General features: G+C 32.1%; 2 protein-coding genes across 4 annotated transcripts in view; one reads left to right on the top strand and one right to left on the bottom strand.

Moving 5' to 3' along the window:
• The window catches only part of LOC131947355 (ubiquitin carboxyl-terminal hydrolase MINDY-1), a 28,080-nt gene extending 2,142 nt beyond the window's left edge, over positions 1-25,938 (top strand). Inside the window, exons 3-11 of one of the 3 annotated variants that reach the window (XM_059308572.1) lie at positions 401-487; positions 949-1,055; positions 1,877-2,067; positions 2,859-3,001; positions 15,735-15,931; positions 17,043-17,144; positions 18,025-18,187; positions 18,872-18,890; positions 19,447-25,938. In XM_059308572.1, the coding sequence (XP_059164555.1) occupies positions 401-487; positions 949-1,055; positions 1,877-2,067; positions 2,859-3,001; positions 15,735-15,931; positions 17,043-17,144; positions 18,025-18,187; positions 18,872-18,880 (999 nt within the window). In that variant the 3' untranslated portion in view covers positions 18,881-18,890; positions 19,447-25,938. The remainder of the gene's footprint in view (positions 1-400; positions 488-948; positions 1,056-1,876; positions 2,068-2,858; positions 3,002-15,734; positions 15,932-17,042; positions 17,145-18,024; positions 18,188-18,871; positions 18,891-19,446) is intronic. The other 2 variants (XM_059308555.1, XM_059308564.1) reach the window with 2 other exon arrangements.
• Positions 7,009-12,465, bottom strand: LOC131947374 (uncharacterized). Its single transcript, XM_059308580.1, has 4 exons — positions 11,986-12,465; positions 10,377-10,497; positions 8,199-8,356; positions 7,009-7,378 (listed from the first exon to the last, which is right to left on the bottom strand). Exons 1-4 carry the CDS (start codon positions 12,050-12,052, stop codon positions 7,050-7,052), a joined length of 675 nt encoding a protein of 224 aa, XP_059164563.1. The 5' UTR covers positions 12,053-12,465; the 3' UTR covers positions 7,009-7,049.
• Positions 25,939-26,588: the final 650 nt, after the last annotated feature.

The raw sequence follows: 26,588 nt of genomic DNA, 5'->3' as shown, positions 1-26,588 counted from the left end.
ATTGGTAAAACAACCATAAATATACCAAGCTCTGATGGTTGCCTAGACTAGAGTCTGGTAATGTAAAGGTTGTGACCATATGGATCATCACATAATCCATTCATAAGCTAATGTGGCAGTAAATCATACAGCCACACAGTATTTTTTAGCTGCCGTGCCTTGTATAAGACTTTTAGAACACAGCGCACACAAAGTACACGTTGCACACTAACTTTTTTCCCTTACTGGCACTTGAACTTGGGACTGACAGGTCTAATATGATCAAGTAATGTGCTTTAGGCTTATGTTAATGTTATGTATCCCACCATATTCAGTAATAAAATGAATTAAGAATTATTGTTTTTTAAAGCATATCGTCCAATAAGATTTTATTTTAAAATGAACTTTATGTTTTAACTAGGTAAAACTTGCTCCTATGCTTGAGATGGTGACATCTGAACAGCTGATGACTTATTTGGGAGAATGTATATTTGAAAATATGCCTCAGGTATGTTTTATTTTTTTTAAATTAGATATTCAGGACGTTAAAGAAAATTTAATTTTGTTTTTAATGTTGGAGGTAACAAATAAAATTTCATTTAGTTATATCTTTCTACAACTTATGAATTTTTTCTACTGGCAACTTCTAATGTTTCAATAACATTAAGTAGTCTTTCATTGAATTTTGTAATTAATAAATGGCAAGCTCAACTTATTTTTAATCCTTGGTGTACTGGTAATGAGTTATTCTATGATAATTCTAATTAAACTTAAATAATCTATTTAATGATTAACAACAGCTGAAGTATTTTAAACATTTGTATTACCCAGTCTAAGAAACATCTGGATTTTGTAAGAAAAATGCCTAAACTAAACTCCTACTAAAATCCTTTTATAATATGGTTGTCATGATTACACAATTTACTCTGATCTTGTTATTAGTTTTTATGTTTTTGTCTCTTTCTTTAGAATCTTTCAGAGATTTCACAAGCAAATTATGAACAGAATATGCAAGATGCAATGGGTGTCATGTACAAACTCCAGACTGGCCTTGATGTTAATGTTAAATTTTCAGGGTTGGTATTGTTTTTAAATACAGTAATAGTTCTAGGATATTCAGCAATGGATTTCTTATAGAAATCTTGTAAGTGGGTTGAATAACTTTGTATGATAGAACAAATTGACAGTTTTGAAATTTAAGATCAAGATATGCTTAGTGTTGAAAAAAAATCTAAAATATTAACTCCATTTTTTTTATAGCAAAGTGCAACTGTCAGATTTTCTATTTTGAGTTTAGCATTCTTTAAAACAAATTTAATTTTGGTAATTTCTTTTCTTGCCTCCTCATCACAAAATTATGTTATAATATCAATTTATTTTTCATTTAAAAAAAGAACAGATTTATACATTTTTTTAAGCTTAATGAGTCTTAAAAATAATTACTCAATTTTTAAGAATGTTATTTTTTGTTTAATTCTGATTTTCTTTCTGTTATTCTCAAATATTTGTTTTTGTATGGAAGTTTGATTGTTCTGTGTTTGTATATGGATTGACCAGGCAGGATTGGGATTCTTGATATAACCTTTTCTCGGGCTATTAGATTTTATATACTCTTTTTAATGCAAGTGTGAGAATATTAATAATTTAAACTTTAAAAAATCATGATTTGAAATGAGGTAGAGTAGTAGATGCTGACTTGAAGGTCTTCTGTCCAGCTCCTAGATTGAGTCTGATAGATATTTAACTTGTGTATAGACAGCTGTCTTTGTGTAAACCACACAGTAGCTTTACATATGCAGTGGCCACAAGAAAAAATAACCCCATCTGTTAGGTCACAAAAGTTTCTTTACTGTTAGAGAACTTAAATAACTATCCACCTTGTGTATATGTTTTTCAGTGTTGCTGACTTTGAATACACCCCTGAGCTGATTATTTTTGATCTGCTGGAAATCTCACTCTTCCATGGCTGGTTAGTTGACCCCCAGGATTCGGACACTGTCCGAGCTGTCAATCAAGACAGCTATAACCAGCTGGTGGAGAAAATTATTAGTCTCAAGCAGTCAGAAAAGGAGGAAAATGTTCGACAAGGTATTGGTAAAATCTAACCATTTAGGTTGTAGAAACTTAATGAGTTGATCAGCAAATATATGTAAAGAGAAAATAAAAAGAATCGATTTTTCATCCTATGTGTATTTGGACTAATTATACTGGTAAATTAAAGTTTACGCTATATGGTTGTTTGGGTATAGCTTATTACTTCAGCAATCATGTTTGACTGTATAGAATTATTGTAGAAACTTAAAATATTTACCACTCTAGCAGTGTTAAAAATATAATGGTAAAATGGTTTCATAAAGCATTCACCATGTAATCTTGCCGTCACAGTTTGGCTAATTTTTCATGTTAATCTTATGACTCCACTTTTAATATCTATACGGTTCTCTTTCTTCAATCAGATTGAGTTTAAAATAGAACACATTATATTGAGATGCAACTGTAATCTAGGCGACTTTCTTTATCTTTTGTATAATCTTTTAAGATAAAAAAACGTTTTGTGAAATTTACTGTAATAAATAACTAGAGGATCTGATATTATGAAAGGTTGTACATAAAATGATTATAATCTAGGAAAAAATAATTTATTCTTAACACTAGAATTTTAATGCATTCCAAGCACGCTTTACATTTAGCTAATAAAAGCAGCCTCTTGGTTAGATATATATTCGACCTTGGTGTTAGACATAGATCAGTCAATATATTTACTGTGATTATTAGCTAGTTACTAAAAAGGACCACCAGATGTTAACATGATAACAAATATGTTTCTTCATCTTGAACATTGTTGTAAAATAAAATATTGAATGTTTCCCTCCACCCAGCTCTGATAGCTGAACAGTTCCTTGAGCGCTCGGCCTCCCAGCTGACATACCACGGCCTGTGTGAGCTGTCCACTGTTGTGAAAGAGAAAGAGCTGTGTGTGTTCTTCAGGAACAACCACTTCAGCACTCTCTACAAGAACAATGTAAGCAAGTTCTTTATATGTCAGTTAGTTTTTTTTAAAGTAGATTTTTGGAGTCATTGTTTGTTAGCTATCAGTCACATAACTAATCAGAGAGTATGACTTCTATTTCTATTAGAGGAATCAGAAATATAAAGAAAACAAAAATCTGAATGAGAATTTTGGGAATTGCTTGAGTGAGACTCTGGATGTATATGGTGTAAGTTGAAGTCTAATAAAAGTCTAAAGAAAGAAGATGAAGATAAAAAAATGTGACTGCAGCACTGAGAATTAGCATAGTAGTTAAGTTAAAGGGAAGTAATATACTCTAGAACAGTGAGGTAACACTGAAGAGTCTTTCTCATTCAAGCAGCTTGGGGCTGATTCCATTTGTTGTACACTGATCTGCTTTGTTGTATTGAAAAAAAGATGTCAGTTTAATTAACCATGAACAAATAAACTGTATCAGAAGCCTCTGTAAGATGCTTATAAGGATGTTAAACTTTAATTTTTTTCTAATTAGCAAATTGTAAGATGACCCACACCTACAAACATAATTCTTAGAAACATCTAGCAATAGGTTTTCCTTGCCACCTCCTTTCATGTTGCTTATAGATTCACTCTGCAACTTATTGTTGGTCTGGTAGTATTTTTTTAGAAGCTTTTTCTTAGTTCACTGTCTATAATTCTGTTTGTGGCAAATTGTGTAACTCTTTTGTGAACCACTTTCTAATTTAGCTATTTCTTCATATTTGTCAAGGTGCATTGATCTCTAATGACAGTGTAAGAAAATCTAATCTGTAATCTAATGTGGTATTAAATTACTCATTAAACATTATTAGTTTAAAGGTTACCGTTTTTTGACAAAAGGGGAGATAACAACATTAAATTAAAAAATATACTCCACCTATTGAGCCATATTTTTCCCACGTTTTCTTTAACTTGCTTTCTCTGTGTCTTTCTGTGTTTGTTTGTCTTTCCAATCAAATCTTGCGATCGAAATTTCTGGCACTTCCCAGTTAGCTAGCGCGCTGAAATTTTCAGGGAAGCTTTCTTTTGGATGACCATAGAATATGCAATTGTTATTATTACTAAATTGATCAATGGAAACATTTTATTGAGCATTTTAGACCGCTATATAATCTATATATATAATTCTCCTCTGCGAGCCATTAGAAAAAAAAACCAGCGACGCGTACCTCGCGCGCAGTGAAGCGAACGATCCCACGTTGCCACAGGCTTAGGGGCAAATAATTTACTTTGAACCGAGTTTAAACTTACAGGATGTAGGCCAGTTTGTGGGAGACGATATGGTCGAGTGGTTGGTCACACGATTGCTATCCCACTCGACACGGGTTCAAATCTATGTGTTCTAGTCAGTAACGTATTCACACAACGATTTTTTTTCGAGTTGTCTTTTTACGAGTTGTCTTTTTACGAGTTGTCTTCGTTTACCCAAAAAAAAGTGAAAAGATAAAATCGATAGCAAGATTTTAATGCAAACAGACAAAGACTAAAAAGTAGAAAATAATAATCATTAAAAAAGTTTTTAAAAACCCACGTTTTCTGATTGAACTAAAAAGTAGAAAATAAATACTATACATCACAATAATGCAAGCAATCACTCTACTATAAGCGATCAAAAACGTGGGGCGCCGTGATTTTCTTACAGTTTCTAATACTGTTGACTCTCTACAAGCTCCCTACTAAAAGTCAATAGTATTATCTAATCAATAGTAATATAACTTTTACTTCGGCGCCCCACGTTTTTGATCGCTTATAGTAGAGTGATCGCTTGCATTATTGTGATGTATAGTATTTATTTTCTACTTTTTAGTTCAATCAGAAAACGTGGGTTTTTAAAAACTTTTTTAATGATTATTATTCAATGTTTTTAATATTTGAGAACTGACTACAGACTCCACTAAGTTCAGATAATTGTGAATTAGACTTACTGATCAGCTGTTAATGAAAATATTTTAAGTCATGGATGTGTTGTCGTAATTAAAATTAACAGAATTAAAAGAATACAAATGGTACTAATTTTTTAATTAAACTCACACATTTGCATACCCTTGTATCTTTCTAATTGTTAAATAATATAAAGTAGAAAATAAGTAGCCTATAAAATTACAAAATTTATAATAACAACTTAATAATTTTTAAATGCACTGAATAGAAGAAAATAACAAACTTTCTCTCCTTAGTAAAAGCATTTTTGCTTCTGAAATCCTTTACTCATTTGAAGACTTGTACATTTTTGTTATCTATTGTTTTGTGAATATTCAAATTTGAGAAGTTTACAAATGACAATCATGATGAACATGGTTACAAGGGGTTTCCATTGAACTCTTATAAGTTTATCTTTAACTTTCTTGTACTTTTCTTTGAATGTTATGATTACCCAATCAATTATTTAACATATACAATAATCTATCAGTATTCACTCATCCATTATTTCAGTAAAAACAGCAAGAATGCATGTTTGAAGTAAAATACAACAGCAGGCATGCATGTTTGATGGTAAAATAAATGCTTTTAATGTTAAATTAATTCTCACTTTATTTATATGAAAAAAAACAAAATATTTTAACTTAAAATACCCCCCAAATGTTTCTTGATAATTAACTTATGTATAAAAATACTGTAAACAAATCAAAAATAAAAAAAAGTAGAAATTACAAATTAGAACAACATAACAATAATTATATCGGAAAGGTGAACACAGAAAATATTCCCTATTAATCTTCTATTAATTAAATGTGTATAGAACTGGCAATCATTTAATTTTAACATACGCTCAACAAAAATAACTCACACACCTTTAAATCATACATTACATGCTTTTCTCTTAACAATATTTTAAACTTGGTTAAAACTAAAACAAAACTTGATTTTGGAATGTTTTTGTTTGGTCTCAGAGACATTGTGATATTGTGGGAAGACTAAATTTAAGTCAAGGATATAATAATATAACTATTAATAGCATCATTCCCAATGTATGTTGTAACTGTAAAAAGGTGGGGGTTTTGTTTTAAAAATTTTAAATATATATTCTGAAGCATCATAACCCTCCAATCAATGTTGCAATGCACATAAAAATAATTCAAAGTATATAAAGAAAGATTATCTTCATATCTTGAAATTGTAACTCATCCATGGTTATTATAAGCAAGGTTAAAAATGTAATACTGACTCTGACTGCAGGTTTTAGAGGATGAAACATGGAGTATATCAAAAGAAAAAAGTAAGAAGACAAGGACAAGAAATACATAGCTTCACATAGTCTAGTACATAGTTTCACATAGTACATAGCTTCACATCTTTGCACATGAAACTTAGTTTCACATAGTACTTATTTTTACAGATTTGAAGAGTCTACCATTTAAGAAGCAGAAATTCAGTATTTGGATGACAAGCTGTCACATAGTTTTCTTTGTATAATTTTAAATATGATTTCAGCTGTCATAGTTGGCTTAGATTTGGGGCAGTGTGGGTATAAACAGCCAATTTCTTAAGTTTTACCCTTTCCACTTGTACTTTATAACAATTGTTTCAATGATCACTAGGGACACTAACATGGGTCTAAATAATACTTGTGACAAAAGCATCCTTTTCCTATTCTTTAGTGATCTTATTTAACTACAACATATGATTTGAATGTCAAAAGGATTAGGCCAATAGATGGAGAAACGTTTTTTTTTAAAGAATAGTACTTTTTAAAATATTAGATTAATACCTTGAAGGTACAGGCTGAATTTTGTGAAAGGGAATGTTCATATAGTATACACAAACATACATTTAAGGGGGCTTCCAATAGTGATGTTACTTAAGAAAATTTCCTTTTGATTCCAAAGCCCAGCAGCATGTAATTCAAAGCTTTTTCACCCTTTATTACGTTGTTTGGTGTAAGACACTTTGAAATTGTTAATCTTTATGTAAAAATGTGTTATTTATCAATTTTTGAAGACCCTCCTCCCAGAGTTGGAACACCCCCCCCCCCCCCCCCCCCCCACCCATTTAACTTTAGATGCAACATGACTTATGGAAGCTACCTTATATTTAAAATTGATCAGAAAACTATTGAGACAAACATAGCCATCAAACACAATGTCAGCAGCGTGCTGGAGTATTGTCTGGGCCCGCTATTGTCTGAAGGGTTGAAGATCTTCTTGTGTGACACATTGTGAGACGTCCCATCATGCGTGGCCACGGTTGTTGAATGGGAGTCCCCGACTTTAGCCGTTGTGTGGGGCGTGGTTTCAACAATGTCGACAGTGATAGGTTTTTGGTGTTGTAGTGAGGCGTGGTTGCTGTCGTTCTGTTCTTCCTTGCTGTCCCCGTGGTCAGTTGGTTTGTTGGGCAGGGCCACGGGTGGGTCTTGGACCTTCACATTTGTTTCTGTTACAACGAGAAAATACTCATGATCTCTGTACTTGACTAAAGAATAGTATCAGTTATTTTACAAAATTATCTTTTTCTTTTTAGGTCCCATTTCAATGAAATTGGAGATGTATCATATTTTAGTCAATTCCTCCTTTTCAGCCAGTTATTTTCTAGACAGTCTTAATTAAATTAATTGGTTGAGGTGCTATTTCTGTTGAATATATAATGGGGTCTCTAAATATAAAGACAGTTAAACAGTTTAAAAATGCTACCTAGCTAGCTTTTTTATCACTATTTTTTTTAAAGCCAGAATGTGATAAAATGACAATAGCTAGAAAATTATATATGCTCATCAACTATTATCTAAACATGTGGCCATTTATCATGTCATTAAAAAATATATATTTGCACACCTTCACAGCTAGATAATTAGTAAATTCCTTTGAATCTCAATCAAAACTAATTCTTTCAATAACTTAAGCCTCATTCTCAAAGCTAACCTTTACCTTGCTGAAAAATAAAAGGATTGCACATGTAAAGTCTTACTATTTAAAAAAGGTTTGTACATTTCCCCCCACCCCCCCCCCCCCCCCTCTCGTCATCGTAACATTTCTTAAAAATAGGTCAATCTCAACTTATCTCAACTTATCAAAATGACGTCACATTTCATCCTACCCCCCCCCCCCCCCACCCAGCGATTTCTCTCTAAAATATTAACGAGCTAGGCCAACACAATATAAGCGGATCAAATTTATTTCAATTTTATAACAAAAGAGAGAATTTAAACAAAACAAAAATTGCAGTAGCCATCTACCCAATGCAGCAAAGTACTCACCGTCTACCCTCTCGTCTCTGGCCACACTAGACTCCCTCAGCTGACAGTTGTAGGGCTCGCTCGTGTACTTGCTGGTGATGACGTCAAAGGCCACCTTGGCCGCGCCCTGGCACCCTTCAATCTTCGGCCCCATACACTCTGTGTACTGCTGGAGGGCGCTGGTGACACAGTGGTAGGAGGTTAACTTACATGACATCTACTTGTCATTAGTTGACTTACATGACATCTACATGTCATTAGTTGACTTACATGACATCTACATGTCATTAGCAAACACACACTGGACATGTCATTATTTCACTTACATGAAACCTGCATTGTCTACGTTAGCTGACTTGCATTTTGTGTACACGGCGTTATTTGACTTAAATGACATCTATATGTCATTAGCTGACTTCATCTACTGGTCATTAGTTAACTTCCATGTTGTCTACATGTCATTAGTGAACGTAGACGTATGTAGGCCTACATGTCTGCAGCTGTCTTACATGGCATCTATTTGCCTAGATGACATTTTCATGTCATTCGTTCATTGAAGGAAAATGTCAACAACATATACATTGTAATTTGTAAAAGTATATTCGGGAAGCTGTACTATTTTTATTTATTGGTTGATTAGTTCTCTCTAACCTAACCGGCTGGAGTAGTTCTCTAGTAGTTCTCTGGTCCTAAGCCGTGCACTGTGATGGCCACTACTACAGGATGTCAAACTGTTGTCGCCCCTCTGTTGCCAGCTACTGCTGTGGCCTGTTTGTTTCCACCAGGCTCTCACTTCCTCCCTCAGTGGACATTCACACCTAGGACACGCCTTTAAACATCCCCTCATCGGCTCTTCTAGGTTATCTTTTCTTTAAACAACTCAAGCTGCCCGCTATCGGTGTCGATATTGAGGTGATTTTTCAAGTATAACGAGCTACGATAGTGAATATAGCGAACTTGTCTTCGTATGGGTTTGAGGGTGTAATAGCCCAAACCCATCAAATGACGACAGCTAGACGACATCTGATTCTGAAGTGAACAGCAACGACACAAGACGTTTCCTTCCCTAAACGCCAAATTATTTCTGCTATGCTGTTTTGTAGCTAGACATTACTTTAGTAAAGGTTTTCAGACGTGTCAATCCATGTCTGCAAATAGAACAGCATATTCCGGTATATCCTCTCTTTTGCGCTTCAGTGTAATATATGATTGCTAACCTTATGAAATAAAAATATTTTCAGTTTCGCACTTTAAAAATGATAGTAATTTTGCGATCAAAGAGCTAAGCGGCTTAAAGATTATTATTTTTTTAAAACTTCAAACGTTGATTCCAATATTTGTATGGGCCTGCATGAGCAGCATTGTATGGATGGCTTGTCCCCTCTCTTATAACGATGTCTCTATCCAGTCCTTAGCGTTACATGTGTGTGCAGAAGATCGATCGATCAATAATTGGTATTGACTTGCCGGACAATGTCCGCCCGTCCATCTCCCAGTCAATTAGCTCACGACAAACACAAAGGCTACCTTATGGTTCCTATTCAGGCTTTTACACACACAAAAATCTTTTCAAGTGAGGAACTCTGGTTAAACATAATGGGTTTATTTTTTAATATTCATGTTTGCTGCTGAATTGACCTTCCCCCCGCCGATTTCCTTCAAATAATTTGTGTACGCTGCGTTCTGTGATATCCCGTCGTTCGTCTTAGCAGGCAAATATTACAATCACAAAAATTCAATGGGGAAAATAGAGCCGTATTTTTTTTTTAAATCATAATTTTTTACAGTGTTTTTTTTTTATTTCCAATATCCTTGCCCCATTTCTGAATGAAAATATTTTTTTTACCTACTTTTATTGTTACTTGGTGTATTACGTAAGCAGAATGTTTGTAGTTGTACATGTCCCCTCCCCCAACATTCAAGACATTTCATTCACTGATGTTTTTGTAACCCCCCTCCAACTATATCTATTACCTGTTACTAAACCAGTGTTATTTTTTGGAATATCCATATATTGGACCTCCTATTCTGTGGGGGGGGGGGGGGGGGGAAAGACGGACATTTGAGTTATACATATTTTCAAAAGAAAATTGATCTAGCTCAGTGTCCGAATCAGAGTGTGATAACAAAATAGCAAAGATTCCCCTCCAGCATTACAAAGGCCAAAAGCCAAAAGGTCCCCCGTCTACTTCCGCCTACCTGCATAGCTCCACCGTGTTGTTGGACTGGCTGGCGGCGGAGAGTTTTTGGCGCTCCTCTTGGCACGATCCCATAGCGGCCATCACAGCCTGGTTGCTACATTTGTTTTCCAGCTCCTCCGCTAGAGAAACAAGAAAACAAGCACACAAAAAGATGTTATCATAGTCTCGGGATTTGGTACATGAGCCAACGGGATCTTTTTTTTTTTTTTTTGTTGTTCGCGTTCTTCAGTCAATAGACACGAGCTTTAAACACAGACGATTCGGTAGGTCCCGGATGTTCGACACATCGTTGTGTCATCCCTTCTGGTCTGGGCGTGGAGGTGCTGGTTGTCTTAGAGGTGGGAGTGAGGAATGTCTAGCTCTATGGGAGTATCACTGTGGTGGAAAGTTTAGGCCATACCCACTTGGGAAATATAAAGCTTTATTTGATATCCCATGATGAAATTGTTACGCGATGCACACTTGGGAAAAATGGAGTGTTTAACATTCCATGACGGAATATTTAAACGATCTCCACTTAGGAAATAATTATTGGTTGATATCCCACGACGGAATAGTTTTGCCGATTCTCACTTGGGACAAAATTATTGTTTGATATCCCACGACGGAATAGTTTTGCCGATTCTCACTTGGGACATAATTATTGCTTGATATCACACGACGGAAAAGTTAGGCTGATTCCCACTTAGAACAAAAGAATTGCTTAATATCCCATGACTGAGAAGTTAAGCCGATGCCCACTTGGGACAAAAGAATTGCTTAATATCCCATGACGGAGTAGTTAAGCCGATTCGTACTTGAGAGAAATTAAGTATTGCTTCATACCTTTTCAGTAACAGCCTGTAATTATAATTGTACTGATGCGTCACTAGCTAACCTCCAGTAACATGCCCCCCCCCCTTCCCCCAGCATGTAGATCTATATCACTCAGACAAAACGTGACAAATGTGAGGAATCTTATCAAACACACGACATGAATGTTAGCTATTAAACACCGCTACATAATTTTAAATTTGGTCTATTTGCGTTTGTTGTTTCATTGTTCGACGGACTCGGAATGATGCCGAAAGTCTAGTACATTTTGACATGGGAAAAATTAGCACCCCTACCAAACTTGTTCGTCAATTCTAACTTTTTAAATTTACATAAATGCTGTATTGAATGTGAAAGGGTGGGGGAAGAGGGGGGGGGGGGGGGGGGAGGGGGGGAAGATCAGCGACTGCTAGACGTGATTTAAATGTGTTATACTTCCTCTATATTTGTTATTTGTATGTCTTTATTTATTCCCCCCCCCCCCCACACACAGAAACACACACACGGCTCGTCTACACCACACCACCATTGTTCTCAATCTTTTGGAGAAAGATTTCAAGAATAGACTATTTGATTTATCCTAATTTTGAATAGCTCTTACTTTTTAATTATAAATTAATTAGCGTCGTAAAGACGGCCTTCATAAATAATATAATATACAAAACATATAAAATAATTACATAAAAATTATTACATAATTGATATATTTCAATATATTTTTTTTTCTTGACAAAGTCTAAAAGTTCAAATGTGTATTGGTCTATGATGTAAATTAAAACGTAAGCGCAACTTACCTGCAACTATTAGAGTCCATGCAGATATTAGAAGGTTCAAACACCCAACAGAAACTAGGAACTTCATCTTTTCTCTATATATTTCAGTGTGAGGTAGTAGGTAGAAATATATTCCCAATGACAAGTGTGATGGTCAAGAATAGAAAATCGCTTTATTTTAATTTAAAATCAAGTAACTTTATAAGTTCTTTTATGTTCTATTTGTATAATCGACTGCAGTTTTGAAATCTTCACCATTTGAGGTTTATCTGTTGATGAAATCCAATATTTAACTCGGTGTAATTGTCACTCGTGTCGTCCTGTATATTACACTTGGTCCCTGTTATCCTTAAATCCCCGAAGTTGACCAGACGCCTATATCCTGAGTCTCCGACCAAGTACACCGCGGACCGTGTCCCTAGAACCGACTCTGTGCTAAAAGCCCGCTTGGTCGCGCCACTAACGCCGCTCAAGTTGACAACGAAAAAAAAATTGCGCCTAAACTTGTTGCATGTTTGTTGAATGTTGGCACTCGTCCTGGAAATGTTTGTTGTGTGGACTACATGGGAGGGGGTGGCGAAGGTGTGTGATCGGCGGAAATGCGTTTGTTGAGGGGAGAGGCTGAGGTGTGGAGAGGGAGGGGGGGAAGATGACCGTTGCTGGTGTTTGTAGCGTGATTATCGATGTGTAGTAAAGCAAGGTTTTATAGTGTACGACACCGCTCATCTTCAGTAGGCCAAGGTCTGGGGGTTGTGTTGTTTTTTTGTTTTTGTTTTGTAGGTGGGGGGGGGGGGGGGGGGTGAATGATCGAATATGTTAATCGCCGTGAGATTGTTTAAAAAAATATTTCCTGCAACTTTTAAGACGCTTGAAATATTATCAAGGGGTCAAGTATGTTCAAACTTTCAGGTCAAATGTCGGGTCACTTTAAAAAAAACGTATGCAAGAGTAACGATGGTTTTTTTTTTTTTTTTTAAATTTTATGTCTGCTTCTGAAGACAATTCTGCCTGTATACCTTGATCTGTCCAGGACAGGGATCGGCGTCATATCATCGCAGCTAATTTATGTATTGTCATTATTAAAATATTAAGGGGCCCGTAATGAATATTTCAGTTCTAATACATGAAACTAGAAACTTTTAATACAAATACTAAAAACAAACTTCCTACACCTCTCTGTCAACAAGTTAATAACATTAATGAATTGCCGAGCAGTAGAATTTTTGGGTGAATACGTCATGAGACAACTGCTCAAATATATTTAAAAAATTAAACATTGATTCATGTATTTGATTATCGAAATTACTTTGAATTACATCAGCATATCTAGTCGGCGATTTCTGGTAGCGGTATTTCAGTGGGGATGTTGGAGAGTGTCGTTAGACTCAAAACACTGGCTGTAGTCTGATGGGGACCAAACAACTGCGCAAAGGGAAAAACTACGCACTTTTTTGTGCGCAAGGGCATTTTGGTTTTCTTAAATCGAGCTTTTATAGACGTAAACAACGAACAACCACGTGTAGGCCTACATTGTAGCATTATAAAACACTTTTACATAAAATATAACAAAACTAAATTGTGTTAGTAATTAGTTTGTATTTTCGCAGTTTTCCGTTTGGGTATTTTTATTTATTTTTTTCTTTCTTTTTTTCTTCTTTTTTTTTGCGTATTAAATTTCCAGAAATGAATCGTTGCATTTAATCCATCTTACGAATAATTTTACCAAACCCTTCGCTTGTTCACAATTCGCATCAAGTCATTCTTTTCAGTCAAAGTAAAGTTACAACTATGTGCTTAAAACGTAATATTAAAAAAAAAAAAATATAGGTTACGTATTGTGACTAGGGGAAAGAATGATAAATTTCTAGTGTGACGTCAATTGTGAAAATATGTCTGTGGTAAATCTGGTAAATCGAGGACTTTGAACAATTCCGTCATTAATTAATGGTTTAACTAGTAGTGTGTACTGTGTAGTCTTATGTCACGATAGCTGTAAGGGACACAGCGAATGTTATCTTGTACATGGAGTTGTTTTAAAAAATGGAAAGATCGCCTCGGATGTTGCTTTCTCACCCCTAGAAACAACACTTGGCCCGTTCTTTGGGAGCCGCCATACCACGGAGGGGGAAAAACAGGCAATCATTTCGGCGAAAAATATTTCAGCGTCGCATTTTTAAACTAGCAGACTTTTTTTCCCCAAATGCTCAACTACGATAGAGATAGTTTAATTTATTTGATTTATTGTAAAATATTAAAATTAAGGTTGTTTTTTTTTTTTTTTTTTTGGAAAAATTCTTGACCAAAATTTTTGAAGGGGGAAAAAGCAGTGTCCACACAGACAAGGGGGACAACTACCGTTGTTAGTTGTACTATTTGGTTTCTCGTTCTCATCCAACTACTAGCGTGTTTGCCTCCCCTGCAAGCCGTGTTTGCCCAGTTTCACCTCAGAGTCAACACTGCATCGTGACCTTTTCCCTCAAAACTTGGTGCGGGAGGGGGGGGGGGGGGGCTTAAGATATCCACCCCTACAGAGACCGCTGTGGAATCTTAAGCTTGAGGAGAGCAACCCCAAAAAAAAAAAATTCCAAGGCGAGGACTATGAAAAGTTGGTCCCATCATGAGGTCAAAGGTCAACTGTGTTTTGTATCGTGACCAACGATAGTTCACCATCTCCTTCACTATAGCCATGAAGCTTGTACTATCTTCACTATACGTATGAAGCTTGTACTACCTTCACTATAGGCATGAAACTTGTACTACCTTCACTATACGTATGAAGCTTGTACTACCTTTACTATACGTATGAAGCTTGTACTACCTTCACTATAGGCATGAAGCTTGTACTACAGCTATGGTTTAAATTGTTATACTACCAGTATGCCACATGAGGAAATTATTGTTGCTGGTTAGAGAATGTGGCGTCTCTCATCTCTCTCTTTACCACACTGTTAAATATTTCAAATATAAAGTCAACTCTTAGCTGGCCAAAGACCAAAGACTCCCATCTTTTTTCCTTGACTTGTAAGGTGGGGACTAACAGGGCTACATAATGTGGGTGAGGTATGGTGGGGGGTTACACCTTGGGCCAGTTAGGGTCACCAAGGTCAGCCCAGGTCTCAACTAAGTCATCTGACCAACAGGGCTTACGGTGAGGCTGTTTGGGCAACCAACGCCCAACTGTAGATTTTAAAAGATGACAGAAGTTGTTACAACTAAAGCATGAACTGGAATGTCTGTTGGCCTGTGTTAAAAACAAACAAGTGATGACTAGTGAGCAGTGGTTGAGCCAGCCAACTCCAGCTAATGATAGTAGTAAAGCCAGCCAACTTCAGCATTTTCTTGGATCCTCATAGACTCATTCAAGAAGAATTAGACAAAAGATAACCATCATAGTAGTAATTATTTTCTACAATTTTATTTGGTGATGCTGGTACCTATATGCTCAGTTTAAACCATTTTTACTCTTTTACTCTGGTTGGATATTGTATCTTAAATAAATATTGGCTAAAGATAGTTTTAAAAGTCTGAGTGCCTCTTTTAGATAGCTCTTGCTATTTTCAGAATGAATTGTTCCAGCTAGTAACTGACCAAGGTTTTCTCTTGCTATTTTCAGAATGAATTGTTCAAGCTAGTAACTGACCAAGGTTTTCTCTTGCTATTTTCAGAATGAATTGTTCCAGCTAGTGACTGACCAAGGTTTTTCTCTTGCTATTTTCAGAATGAATTGTTCCAGCTAGTAACTGACCAATGTTTTCTCTTGCTATTTTCAGAATGAATTGTTCCAGCTAGTGACTGACCAGGGATTCCTCACAGAAAGCAATGTTGTCTGGGAGACCCTGTCCACAGTGGATGGAGACTGCCATTTCACTGACGCCACCTTCAGGACCTACACTAAACCTGCAGCCCCAACTGACCCGATCACTGACCCATCAGTTCCTGTTGGCAGTCCAGAGCAGATAGATCAAGAGTAAGTTATCAATTGCAAACTGCCTTGTGGTCACGCCTGGACATGTTTATCTTATTATTACACTTATTGAACTTTGTTCCTATTTTTCAGTGTGGGTTTCTCATATAGATTTACACATTTTTTTTGCATTTCTTTTATGCACTCCACACAGTATTTGGTAACAATGATGTGACAAAGCTTTTCTATTAATTTTATTTTCTATCCTTAGTTTTTAAAATCTGTGGCATGGCTTTGTTATAACATGCAAGAAATTAGTAAATGCTTTAAAATCCTGGAATCTGTGTATGAATTACCTGGTACTATAAAAATGTTTTTAAAAAATTAAATTATTACTGCAAAATCTTACAAAACAATAAATTTTAAAAACTTTTTAAAAAATGAAATCTGTTTTATGGTAATTTATGTATTCATATTCCAATTTTATCTTAATTTTAATTGGTATTTTGTTTACATTGTTTTTATTAGCTCATATTTGCCCACACAGTTCTATATTTTAAAAATGAATTTTTGCCATTTGTAACCATTGGCAGCTTCTTCTTATTTCATGTCTTTTGCCTGTTTTAAAAAAAAAAGCTTACAAAAATGTTTTTAAAAGCCCTCTCCGTTTATTTTGTTTCAATGCATTCTGGTCTTTCAGTCAGAAAAGTTAGATTTTACGATAAATTTTTTTACTGTTAGGGTATGGGGTGCCATGAATACAGTGCCCTAGTGAGACAAAGATACAGTAATAGTTTTCAAGCAATTTTTATTTAATTTTGTTTTTGAAAACAAAAGTTCAATTAAACTTACAACTCCACCTAGTATAACTTTTAAATTTAAAAAAATAAGATAATGATGGAAACATATACACTTGTATGACATTAAAAAATATTTTTAATTACACCTTTTTAGGATTTGAGAACCAACTAAAATATTATAATTAACTAAGATATTAGTTTATGACACTGATTTTTTATCCTTTCATGCATAAAACAGAAACCACTATGAATATGCATGATTAGTACAAAAGCCTGTCTATTGATACTAACATCACTTCCCCCTGATTTACTGTAATGATTAGATAGTGCCTTAACTCCCTTAGTTATAGCAACACTTGCTTTTCTCCCTTTAGTTATCAGGTAGCCTTGTTTCTACAAGAAGAAGCCAGTTCATCATTAAATCCTGATTGGGGTGTTGGATTTCCTCAGGAAACTCAAGTTTATTCTCAAACTGAGTGAGTTTTAGCTTGCATTTTTGTATGTGGGGATGACCTGACATGAGATCATTCAGATGGCAGGAAATATTTAAAGATGTGTCTCATAGCATAGATTTTTTATTAAATGAAAATTGTTGATTGTGTTAGCCTTGTGGTTAATTTGAGGTGATTGTCGCATTTGGTGATGAAGTGTAATGTTAGGGGATGGTTGAAAGTAAGGGAAGCGTTAAATCTGCCATGAATTATACTATTTATGGATGGTCACAAAAATTTAACATGATTGACAATAAATTTAATAAAATTAGTTGTTAAATGTGAATACTTTAAAAAAAACACATTAAGGATTACCAAGTAAAATGTTTTAGCTAGTTAATTCAGTTTTGTTTTAGATGAAACAAACTTAAATACAAAGTAGACATTCTTTCAAATGAACTTATTCTGGCTTTAATGAAGTATTTCAAACAGTCACTTTAAAATCTTTAAGTTAAAATTATACTGATACTAATTTTAGTTGTATTTTCATATTTTTTTAATATATGATTAATTTAAAAAAAAAAATTTAATGTAGAATAATTAAATCGGTAGTGACCAACAAAATAATTATTTTGTAACTAATGATTTAAGAAATGTAATTGTACCTTAAGATATGAATTCATTTATTATCAAAACAGCTATTATACTACATTACTTCATAAGGTTTATTGATGTTTGATTCATTACGCTAAACAATCTGATTTAATGTTTTTAATTTGACATGTAATCAACATCTTACCTCAAAGACTAAAATATTTCATTTTATTTATCAAATGTATTCTAATTTATTTTTACTTGCTTTTCAAGCATGTTTTTAAGCCTGATATAGCTTGTTGTAAAACAAACTTTATTTCATTTCACCCAGCCATGATCTAGCCATGCGTCTTCAAGCAGAAGAAGACAGGAAAGCTGAACAGCACAGGCAAGCAGCGGCTGCGCAGACAGCCCAATCCCATGCTCAACAAGCAGAGGCGCAGCGGAGAAGGAGCGACCGAGGTGGTGACAGAAGAGAAAAAGATGAGAAAAGTGTAAGTATTTCAGTACTCTGTTCATTCTCATGCTTGCATTATTTAATTACAGGGCAATGAATATTTCTATTAAACTGTTATCCTTACCAATTGCAGAGCTTTTAAATTTTATGCATGTAAACTGTTATTCTAATGCTAATTTTAATGAGTCTTAACTCCCATGATTGGTTGCAAACTTAATGAATCTATACAATAACTTCAATGATGTATTTTACAGCTTAAGTCTTTATAAAGAAAACCCGCAATTTCTAAAAACTAAAATGACATCATTTTCAGTCATTTTTAACCATTATTTTTGAATAATGTATTATGATGTTATAATGGCATAATCAGGTAAATACTTGTCAGTACTGTGGCATGCTTTTCTTGACAGTCTACTAGCCACGGTTGAATAGATATGTTACTCTTAGGCCAAGATTCCATTTGATAGCAATCATGACATATTCAGAGTTGTTTAATAAGAGAAGTTCAGCTTTAAAACTTAGAAAATTAGATTAAGTAATAGATTACACATCACATTATGGACGAACAACATGAAAACCTTACTACTCTTAATATGAATTGAAAATATTTAAATAAAATAACAGTTAATATTTAAAAATTAATTTGAGTCATTGAAAGATTATTTTAGATAATATAATGCAAACAATATAAACAAAAGCATAATTGACATTTTGACTAAAGGGGTCTTAAGGATTAGTAGGTAAGCCTTGTATTTAAAGTATTTTTTAATGCATTCAGTTGAAAGTTTTTGACAAAAAATTTACATCCATTGCAGTGGTAGCTGTTGCTTTTATTGATATTGAACTGTTAAATTATGTACATTAAAAAAAAAAAATCTTAAAGAGATTGATGCCTTTACTTTTTTAAAAAATTATTTTAATTCATCTTTTTGTAAATATTATGTTTTGAAAATCATATATTTTATTTCTTAATCTTCTTACATGCAACTATCTAATTATCTTTTAAAACATTTTTCTTGGACAGAAAAAGTATGTTTACAGTATAAAATATAACTAATGTAAATTTATTATAAGGCTTTAGTTGTTATTATTCTTCATAGTTTTTATTGAATTTTTTTTACATTAAATATGTTTCCTTTAAAATGTAGCTATTTCAATTTGTTTTCACAATGTTGTAGCAATTAAAAAATGTCATGAAAATAAATCAACACACTAAATAATTCTGCTGTAAAAACAATTGTTACATTATTTGAATGAGGTGTACCTCTAATTAAGCAAATTTTGATCTGTCCACAGTGTTTGATTCTTTGACCTAATCACTGTGTTCCTGTGTGCTCCATATTGAGCTAACTGACCTGTGATCACCACCTTTGTGATAGAGCAGTCTTCACTCTCAGAGAGCAACTAAGTTGTGACTTTTTTCCCACCTTCAACAATTCAACTAGACTGTCATAGATAGAAGGAAAAGTGATTGATTTTTTTTTCTGTAATTAAACCATCTAAGCAAAAATTGCTGTGTAAATATTTTCACATGTACTTTCACCTGTTGTTTTGAAATATGGCTGAGATGTATTATGTTTATTTATCATGTGAAATATACTTTCCACTGTGAATAACTAACTTGTAAAAAAAACTTGCAAAACAATCAACCAAATATTTTTTACCCTAATGCTGCAGAACTTGTATTTGTTAAAATTCACTTGGCTTAAAATTTTAGTTCCAAGTTACACTGTTTTAGAGATGGTTAATCTGAAAAAAATGTTTTTATTGCTTATCAATTAAGTTATAAATGAAATTCTAAAACAAAATTATTCAATGAGATAACCACCATAACAACTACCTGTGATAAATTTCTTGTCACTTTTTAAAAATGATTTTCTTATGAACACAGTGGTTTTTAAATTTTTATTTACCCTCTTAAAAAAATTATTTTACTTGTGCTTGAATCTGTGTGTACAAATGTAACAAAAATATTGTTTAAATTCTCTCTAATTCAGTTCATCACCATAAAAATATTTCACCTGTTTAATGTCCATCCATATTATTTTAATTTGATTTAAATTTATGAAATTGGTACATCATTATTTTTTTCAATGCTCACCTTCCAATTCCAGAAAATTATGTGTACATTTTTTTTCCTAACATAATTACATAGAATTTTATTTATTGATTTTAAATACATTATTAGAAAATTTAATTCTTCTATGAGGAATGTATGAATGTCATTTTTACTTGTATCAAGAATTCTCTTATGCAAAAAGAAAAATGTAATTGTCTAATTTACAAAAAATGAGCTTTGTAATACCACTTAATTGTAATTAATAGCTTATTATTCAAAAGAGCTAACAATATTTTTAAAACAGATTAAAATAAATTTGCACTAGTTTTAAAAAGCTTCTTACATATATTAAAATGACATTTTTCTTTAATGTAAAATATTTTCCTCAGAATTTTTCTAAGCACTACACTTATGATACCAATAGTTTGAATTTTTTTCTTATTTGCCTTCCACTGCATATTTAATATTTAATTAATTTATTGACAATTAAAATTGCATTGTTTGTTTTCATATTCAAATAATTGATGAAATCAAAATTTGGATATTTTTATGAAGTTGTTAATTTCATTATTTTATTTAGACTAAAGAATTATCAAATATGAAGTAACTAGAAATTATATACTATTGTTAATTTGCATACATATAGGGATATGTAATAAGTTTTAAAATAAATACAATCTGGTCCCATGAACAACATGGAACCCAAACATTTAAAAAATAAAATTGGACAAACTATTCCTTAGGAAACTGAAGTGCTCATATTTGAAAAACTAATTTTTTATTAAATTAGTTGTGTGATTGTTTTCCCGCTTTAAATTCAAGAAACATGAAGTTAGATGTATTGATATTTATATTAATTAAATATAGATAGTATCAAAGAACCTTCAAAATATTTCAATTATTTAATACTTGACTATAAAAAATCTCAATAGTTGTCTATTTTGAAATTAAAGAACTTCAATTTCATCATCATATAATGAAATTTCTTTATAAATGCGGGATAATGAAAAGGATTTTTTTAAGTATTAAAAAATATTTTTTTCATGTACTAAAAAAATTAACACAGATTTTTGTGTTTAATTTTATTTCTAAGACTTATATTAGCCAAAAAATTTGCTTGTAATAATGCAGCTTTTATTAGTATATTTAAAGAAATTATATCAGTAAAATATGCATCTCTAGAAGTTTTACGTAAGAAAAATTTGGTTTCATTTTTTATGGTTAAGAATGTTTATTTATAATTGTTAAAGATCTATTTTTAAATTTAGAAATCATAATTTTAGATATTCTGTTAGTTGCAAATTTTTTTAAGTTATCATATTTCATACTTATTTAGAATAATTTTAAAATGAATTCAGATAGATAAGTATTTCTGCAATTAAAAAAAAATACTAAATGAAATTTAAGTGCTTTCTCTTCCAGAAAACAAAAACTTAAAAATTTAAAATTGGTTTTATAATGTTTAAGTTTAAAACAGTAGATGATTGTTCTAGTAATTAAAAGGTTTAAAAATTGTGTATTTTAAAAAGTGCAATTAGGTTTAAAAAAAAAGATTAGAAAACCCAAATATAAATGATGTTTTGACATAATTTCTCATCAGAACAGTTTAATGTTATCAACACCTCATCAAAATATCATTCAATAATGGCAATACTTTTGCAATCTATGTTTATTAATTATTTGTAGAACTGAGAGTGGTGAGTGGAAAAAAGAAAAGTTAATTAACATCTTCTGTCATTTTTCTGATTACAATAATACCTATAGCCAATCAAAATGAGCATAAGTGGATTAGTAGTGTAAAATAAAGTTTTGAAATAATCAAAACAGTAGATAGGTTTTTTAAAGAACATAATGAAGTTACTTTTACATCATACATTTTAATAATAATAATCACAACAAACACATATAAAAGATTGTATTTATAAATGCCAGTTTTATTATTCCAATTAGTCATGCATACATGTAATTTTTTTTATGCATGTTAATATTTGGGGCATGTACATTACTTTTAAATATTAAAGAATAACTTTGAGCATTATGAATGTTTTATTGAAAACTATCAAATGTATGTAGTTTTTATTTGTGATAGGTCACCCGCAATGTACAAATATCTATACTTGTCCTTACATTCTGCCACACTTTGTGAATAGTTCCACATTTTTCCACTAAATATATGCTGTACTACAATATTAATTATTTCCAAGGCTAAGTCATTAAAAAAAATGTCATAACTATAATTTTTGAAGATTTAAAGAGAATCTTAATAGCTAGAAAAACAACATAGTTTGAAGAAAGGTATGAAAGGAGCATGAAATTAATGGGCAAAGTTCTTTTCTGTTTAGGGCAAAAAGGGAACACTAGAAGCTATCGTAGGATATTAGTTTTGTTTTACTATTTGTATGGTTACTTTTTTTTTTTAGGTTTTACATGATTAAAGTATTTGTTTATTTTTTTTTACTGCCTCATCTAGTTACAAGTATGCCAATAAATTATTTTTATGCTATTTCAGTTAGTATATAAAAGATTTTTACAAAAAAATTTAAACTACAAACTATGAAAGTTTTCATTAAGAATTGAATCAAATTCTAATCGTTGAAAATCTTGAGGTTAAAGGTTCTTAAATGATAAAATAAATATTCTGTAATAAGAGCTTACAATTTCTGACTGTCTGCAAAATGTTTTTAAATGGCTTTTGAAAGGGGAATTTCAGTGCAAAGATTTCATAGTTATGTAGCAGATAAAGCTAACTGGAATCGTAGAAACGATAATATGTTTGACAAAACTGTGACTTAAGTACATAGAACACTCAAGTCTTAAATTATATTTAACATCATTGCGCTAATTCTGGAAACATTCATTTCAGCTTTTCATCTACTCTGATAGTTTATATATGTACATTCTTTTATCTTCACAGGTTTGTGACTATTGTATTCTTCAATAGTTACTAGATCTAGTCAGACTATCAGCACTTTCTGTAATGCATTTCATGGGAACAGCCCGTTACAACTGATTAACTAGCACATTATTGAAAAGAAAGAAAAATGTAATACATTTCTTTCCACTGTTGATAATTTTTTTTTGTACATTGATATTTGTTTTGCTAATAAGCCTCTGCAAACAAGACGACATGAATTATGAATCGCACACAACTACAGCAATAAAGCAACCTCTCAGACCCATCTATTTTTGTTTTGGAAACAGAGGGAAATGTATTTGCATTGTACTTTATGAACTAAACCTTTAAAAAACAATAAAAGAGCAATACTTCCCTTTTATTCCCCCATAACTTTTTTCTTTAATTAGTTTTTTTTTTTTTTTACTTTTAAAACTTTGAAAAATAAATTAGGCAATATCGACTACAAAAACTGTAAACAAAAATTCTTCAAGAATTTTTCAATTTCTACTTAAAAAAAGAAATATAAACAAAATAAGTTTAGCATAATTAATTGAACTATAAATTTGTTTATTGAAATGATTGAAAGAAAACTGCAACTCCAGTTTCTATTGTTTGATCAAATCCAAGAAAGCTCCTCACTTGTATATTACCACTCATGATTGCAGTCTTCCTACTTTTCTTCATCTTTTTTCCCCATGATCTACCTCTAAGTTAATAGTCTGTACAATGCTTGTTCCAATTTTTTAGTGGACAATTTTTTTTTTACATAATAAAAATGAATTATTTTGTCTTTATTACAATTACAACATAGAGTATTTTACTTTGTAACTGCTGATTTTATGAGCAAATACTGTGCTGTTTTTTCTGTATGCATAATTCATTGTACCTGTGACATCCAGTTGTAAAAAGTATTCTAATTACAATCATCTTTCAAATACTAAAAATAAAAATGTTATTTATTTGACCTGGCATAAAATCCGCAACAAATCTCGAGACCTAAATATTATTATTTTATTTCTGTAATTTAAAGTTGACATTCCCTGTGAATAATACAAAGACATTTATGTTATTGGTTGTTATAAAAAAATTTCAAACTTGCATTTTTGGTCAAGGGTAATTTTTTTTTTTTAATCTGCAATTTTTTATTTTAACGTGCATGATCAAATATTTGTTGTTTATTGATATAAGTTTTGACTTAATAAATTTAAGACAATTTTTTAAATATGTTACCATGTGGGTTAAGAGGCATTTCTCTTATTAGGTCAAGGTTTTTATTTACACTATGAAAGCAACCATCTAAGGTAAAGTTTTTTAAAAATTAAAATAAGCATAATTCTACAACCCTTATTGTTTTGCTTCTAATAAAGTCAAGATTTTTAAATATTAAGAAAATATGGTATTCACAAGTAATAAGCTCATGGTTTAATGCTTATTAGCCAGGGATATAGGCCAATACAGCTCTTAGGGGTATTTGCTGAATCAGCATATTATTACTTTATCAAAAACATAAGTATAGTTTACACCTTAACTAATGCTTGAGTCTGTCAAGGAAAGGAAAAGATGTATTATTCATGAAATCAAGAGTTTTCTAATTTTAAACTGTAGAACTTAGGAAATAGTTTAATATCTTATCTGTTGACTATTTTGTAAGCACATATTAGATTAGGTAATATGTCTACATTATAGTTGTGTTTACTTGGATACATTTGTTTGTATTATCTTTAGACAATTTTCAAAGTGAAGAAATGTGGGCCTTCTTTTTTTACACATTTTTATTCAACTGTAAACATGTGATTGATTAGAAAAAGCATGTGATACTTGACATAAGTCATCATGTGGTTCATAAAACTTGTGATGCTTTTTTCACCACTAAGGTGAATTGTTATTTGAGTTTGAACAAATTAAGTTGCGTTTTTCTCCATAGAAGCAGAAACTGTGTATAAAATTTGTTTCCTACAAAAAAATTGTAATCCTTTGAGAAACATGGCCTGAATGTTGAGAGGTTTTGATATCTTTGCACATGAATGTTATAGCTGATTTTGGTATTGATAACCTGTTTTTTTTTAATTTAAAAGTAAAACAATGGGGTTGTAAGAAGAAACTATAGCTGCCTACACTTGCCTTAATGTGTTCACTTAAAAACTAATCTAAATCATAGTGTTTTTTTTTTTCCAGTTTTTTTATTCTTCAATTATTTTAGTCCCATGTTTAAAAAAAATAGTATATACTGGTACTGTAAAAAGTAAAAATATAGACAATTTCAGTTCATATGTAATAGATGCTATATTTGAACATTGGTTATCCTATACTGACCTTTGATGTAATTTTCAAAGATATTTCAGTTGTGAAAAATTGGATTTTAAAAATAAAATCCATTATTATTAAGCTCAAGGACAAATGCAAAAAAAAAATATCCCATAAAGGGAAAATGGAAAGGTTTTTAGGCATGTTTTAAAAAACTGTTTTTTGTTTTTAAATTTTAGAAAAAAAAAATGAGATGTGCTAAGGCATCACATATGCTTGCCACCTAAAAAGAACACCACTGACTAACCTTATCTAAAATTGAAATTTTAAAATGTTTTATACTTGATGTAATCATTTCACAGTAATCTTTTTTTTTTCCTTTTAGCTAATGGTTGATATTAAAACAAGAGATTGTTAAAACTCAAATTTTCAACTTATTCCTCGCCATATTTGTATAAGTTATAATTTTTAAACATTATTCTGAATGGTTTTTAAAAGTAAATAGTTAACGCACGCTGTTATCCCAATACATTTCCTTTTAGACATTTCTAATATTTAAACAAAGATTCAACCAATAAAAAATGAATTCACTAAATTGAATTTTTTGTTACTTGATTTAATGGACTTGTCTAAGTAAACTCCAGGTCCCAACAGTGGGTAGGAAAAATCTTTGACCTAGACCTAAATAAAATCACAAATAACCCTCTATCCCTAGTATTTACATTGCTTTTCCAAGAACCACTACCCTACAAAATATGACATTAAGTACCCTACAATAAAATTTGTTTAAAAATAAAGGAATAGAATCACATCATTTTTTAAAGTTTGTAAACAACTAATTTAATGTTAAAAAGTAAAAAGTAGATCCCTTAAACTATGGAGTGTTATGCAGTCTTTTCATAACAAAAGGAACAGACTCTAAGCCATACAACCAATACTAAACTGGATCTGTGCAGGATAATTTACCAAAATAAGCAGCAGAGCAAGGAAAAACAATCTAAGAAAGAAACACTAATTGATGGTGAGTAATGGTCTACCCTGATACCAAAATGCCAGTATCTCGATGAACGACGGGGATCTTGTTTTCAAGAGAAGAGGATTTTATTTGATACAAAGGGGGGGGGGGCTTATGTAGAAGGTCTTATAGGTGGAAACTAGTTTTTTTCAGCATCTTAAAAAATGACAGGAGTCGTTTTGTCGGGCATCATTTTGCCAGACGTTAAATGAACTGGGGATATA

The sequence above is a fragment of the Physella acuta genome, unplaced genomic scaffold (genome assembly GCF_028476545.2).
Source record: "Physella acuta isolate Inbredline_101_S28 unplaced genomic scaffold, ASM2847654v3 ptg000056l, whole genome shotgun sequence".
Taxonomy (NCBI): Eukaryota; Metazoa; Mollusca; class Gastropoda; family Physidae; genus Physella; species Physella acuta.
Note: the sequence above shows the minus strand (reverse complement) of the source record. Positions and strands in the feature narration are given on the sequence as shown.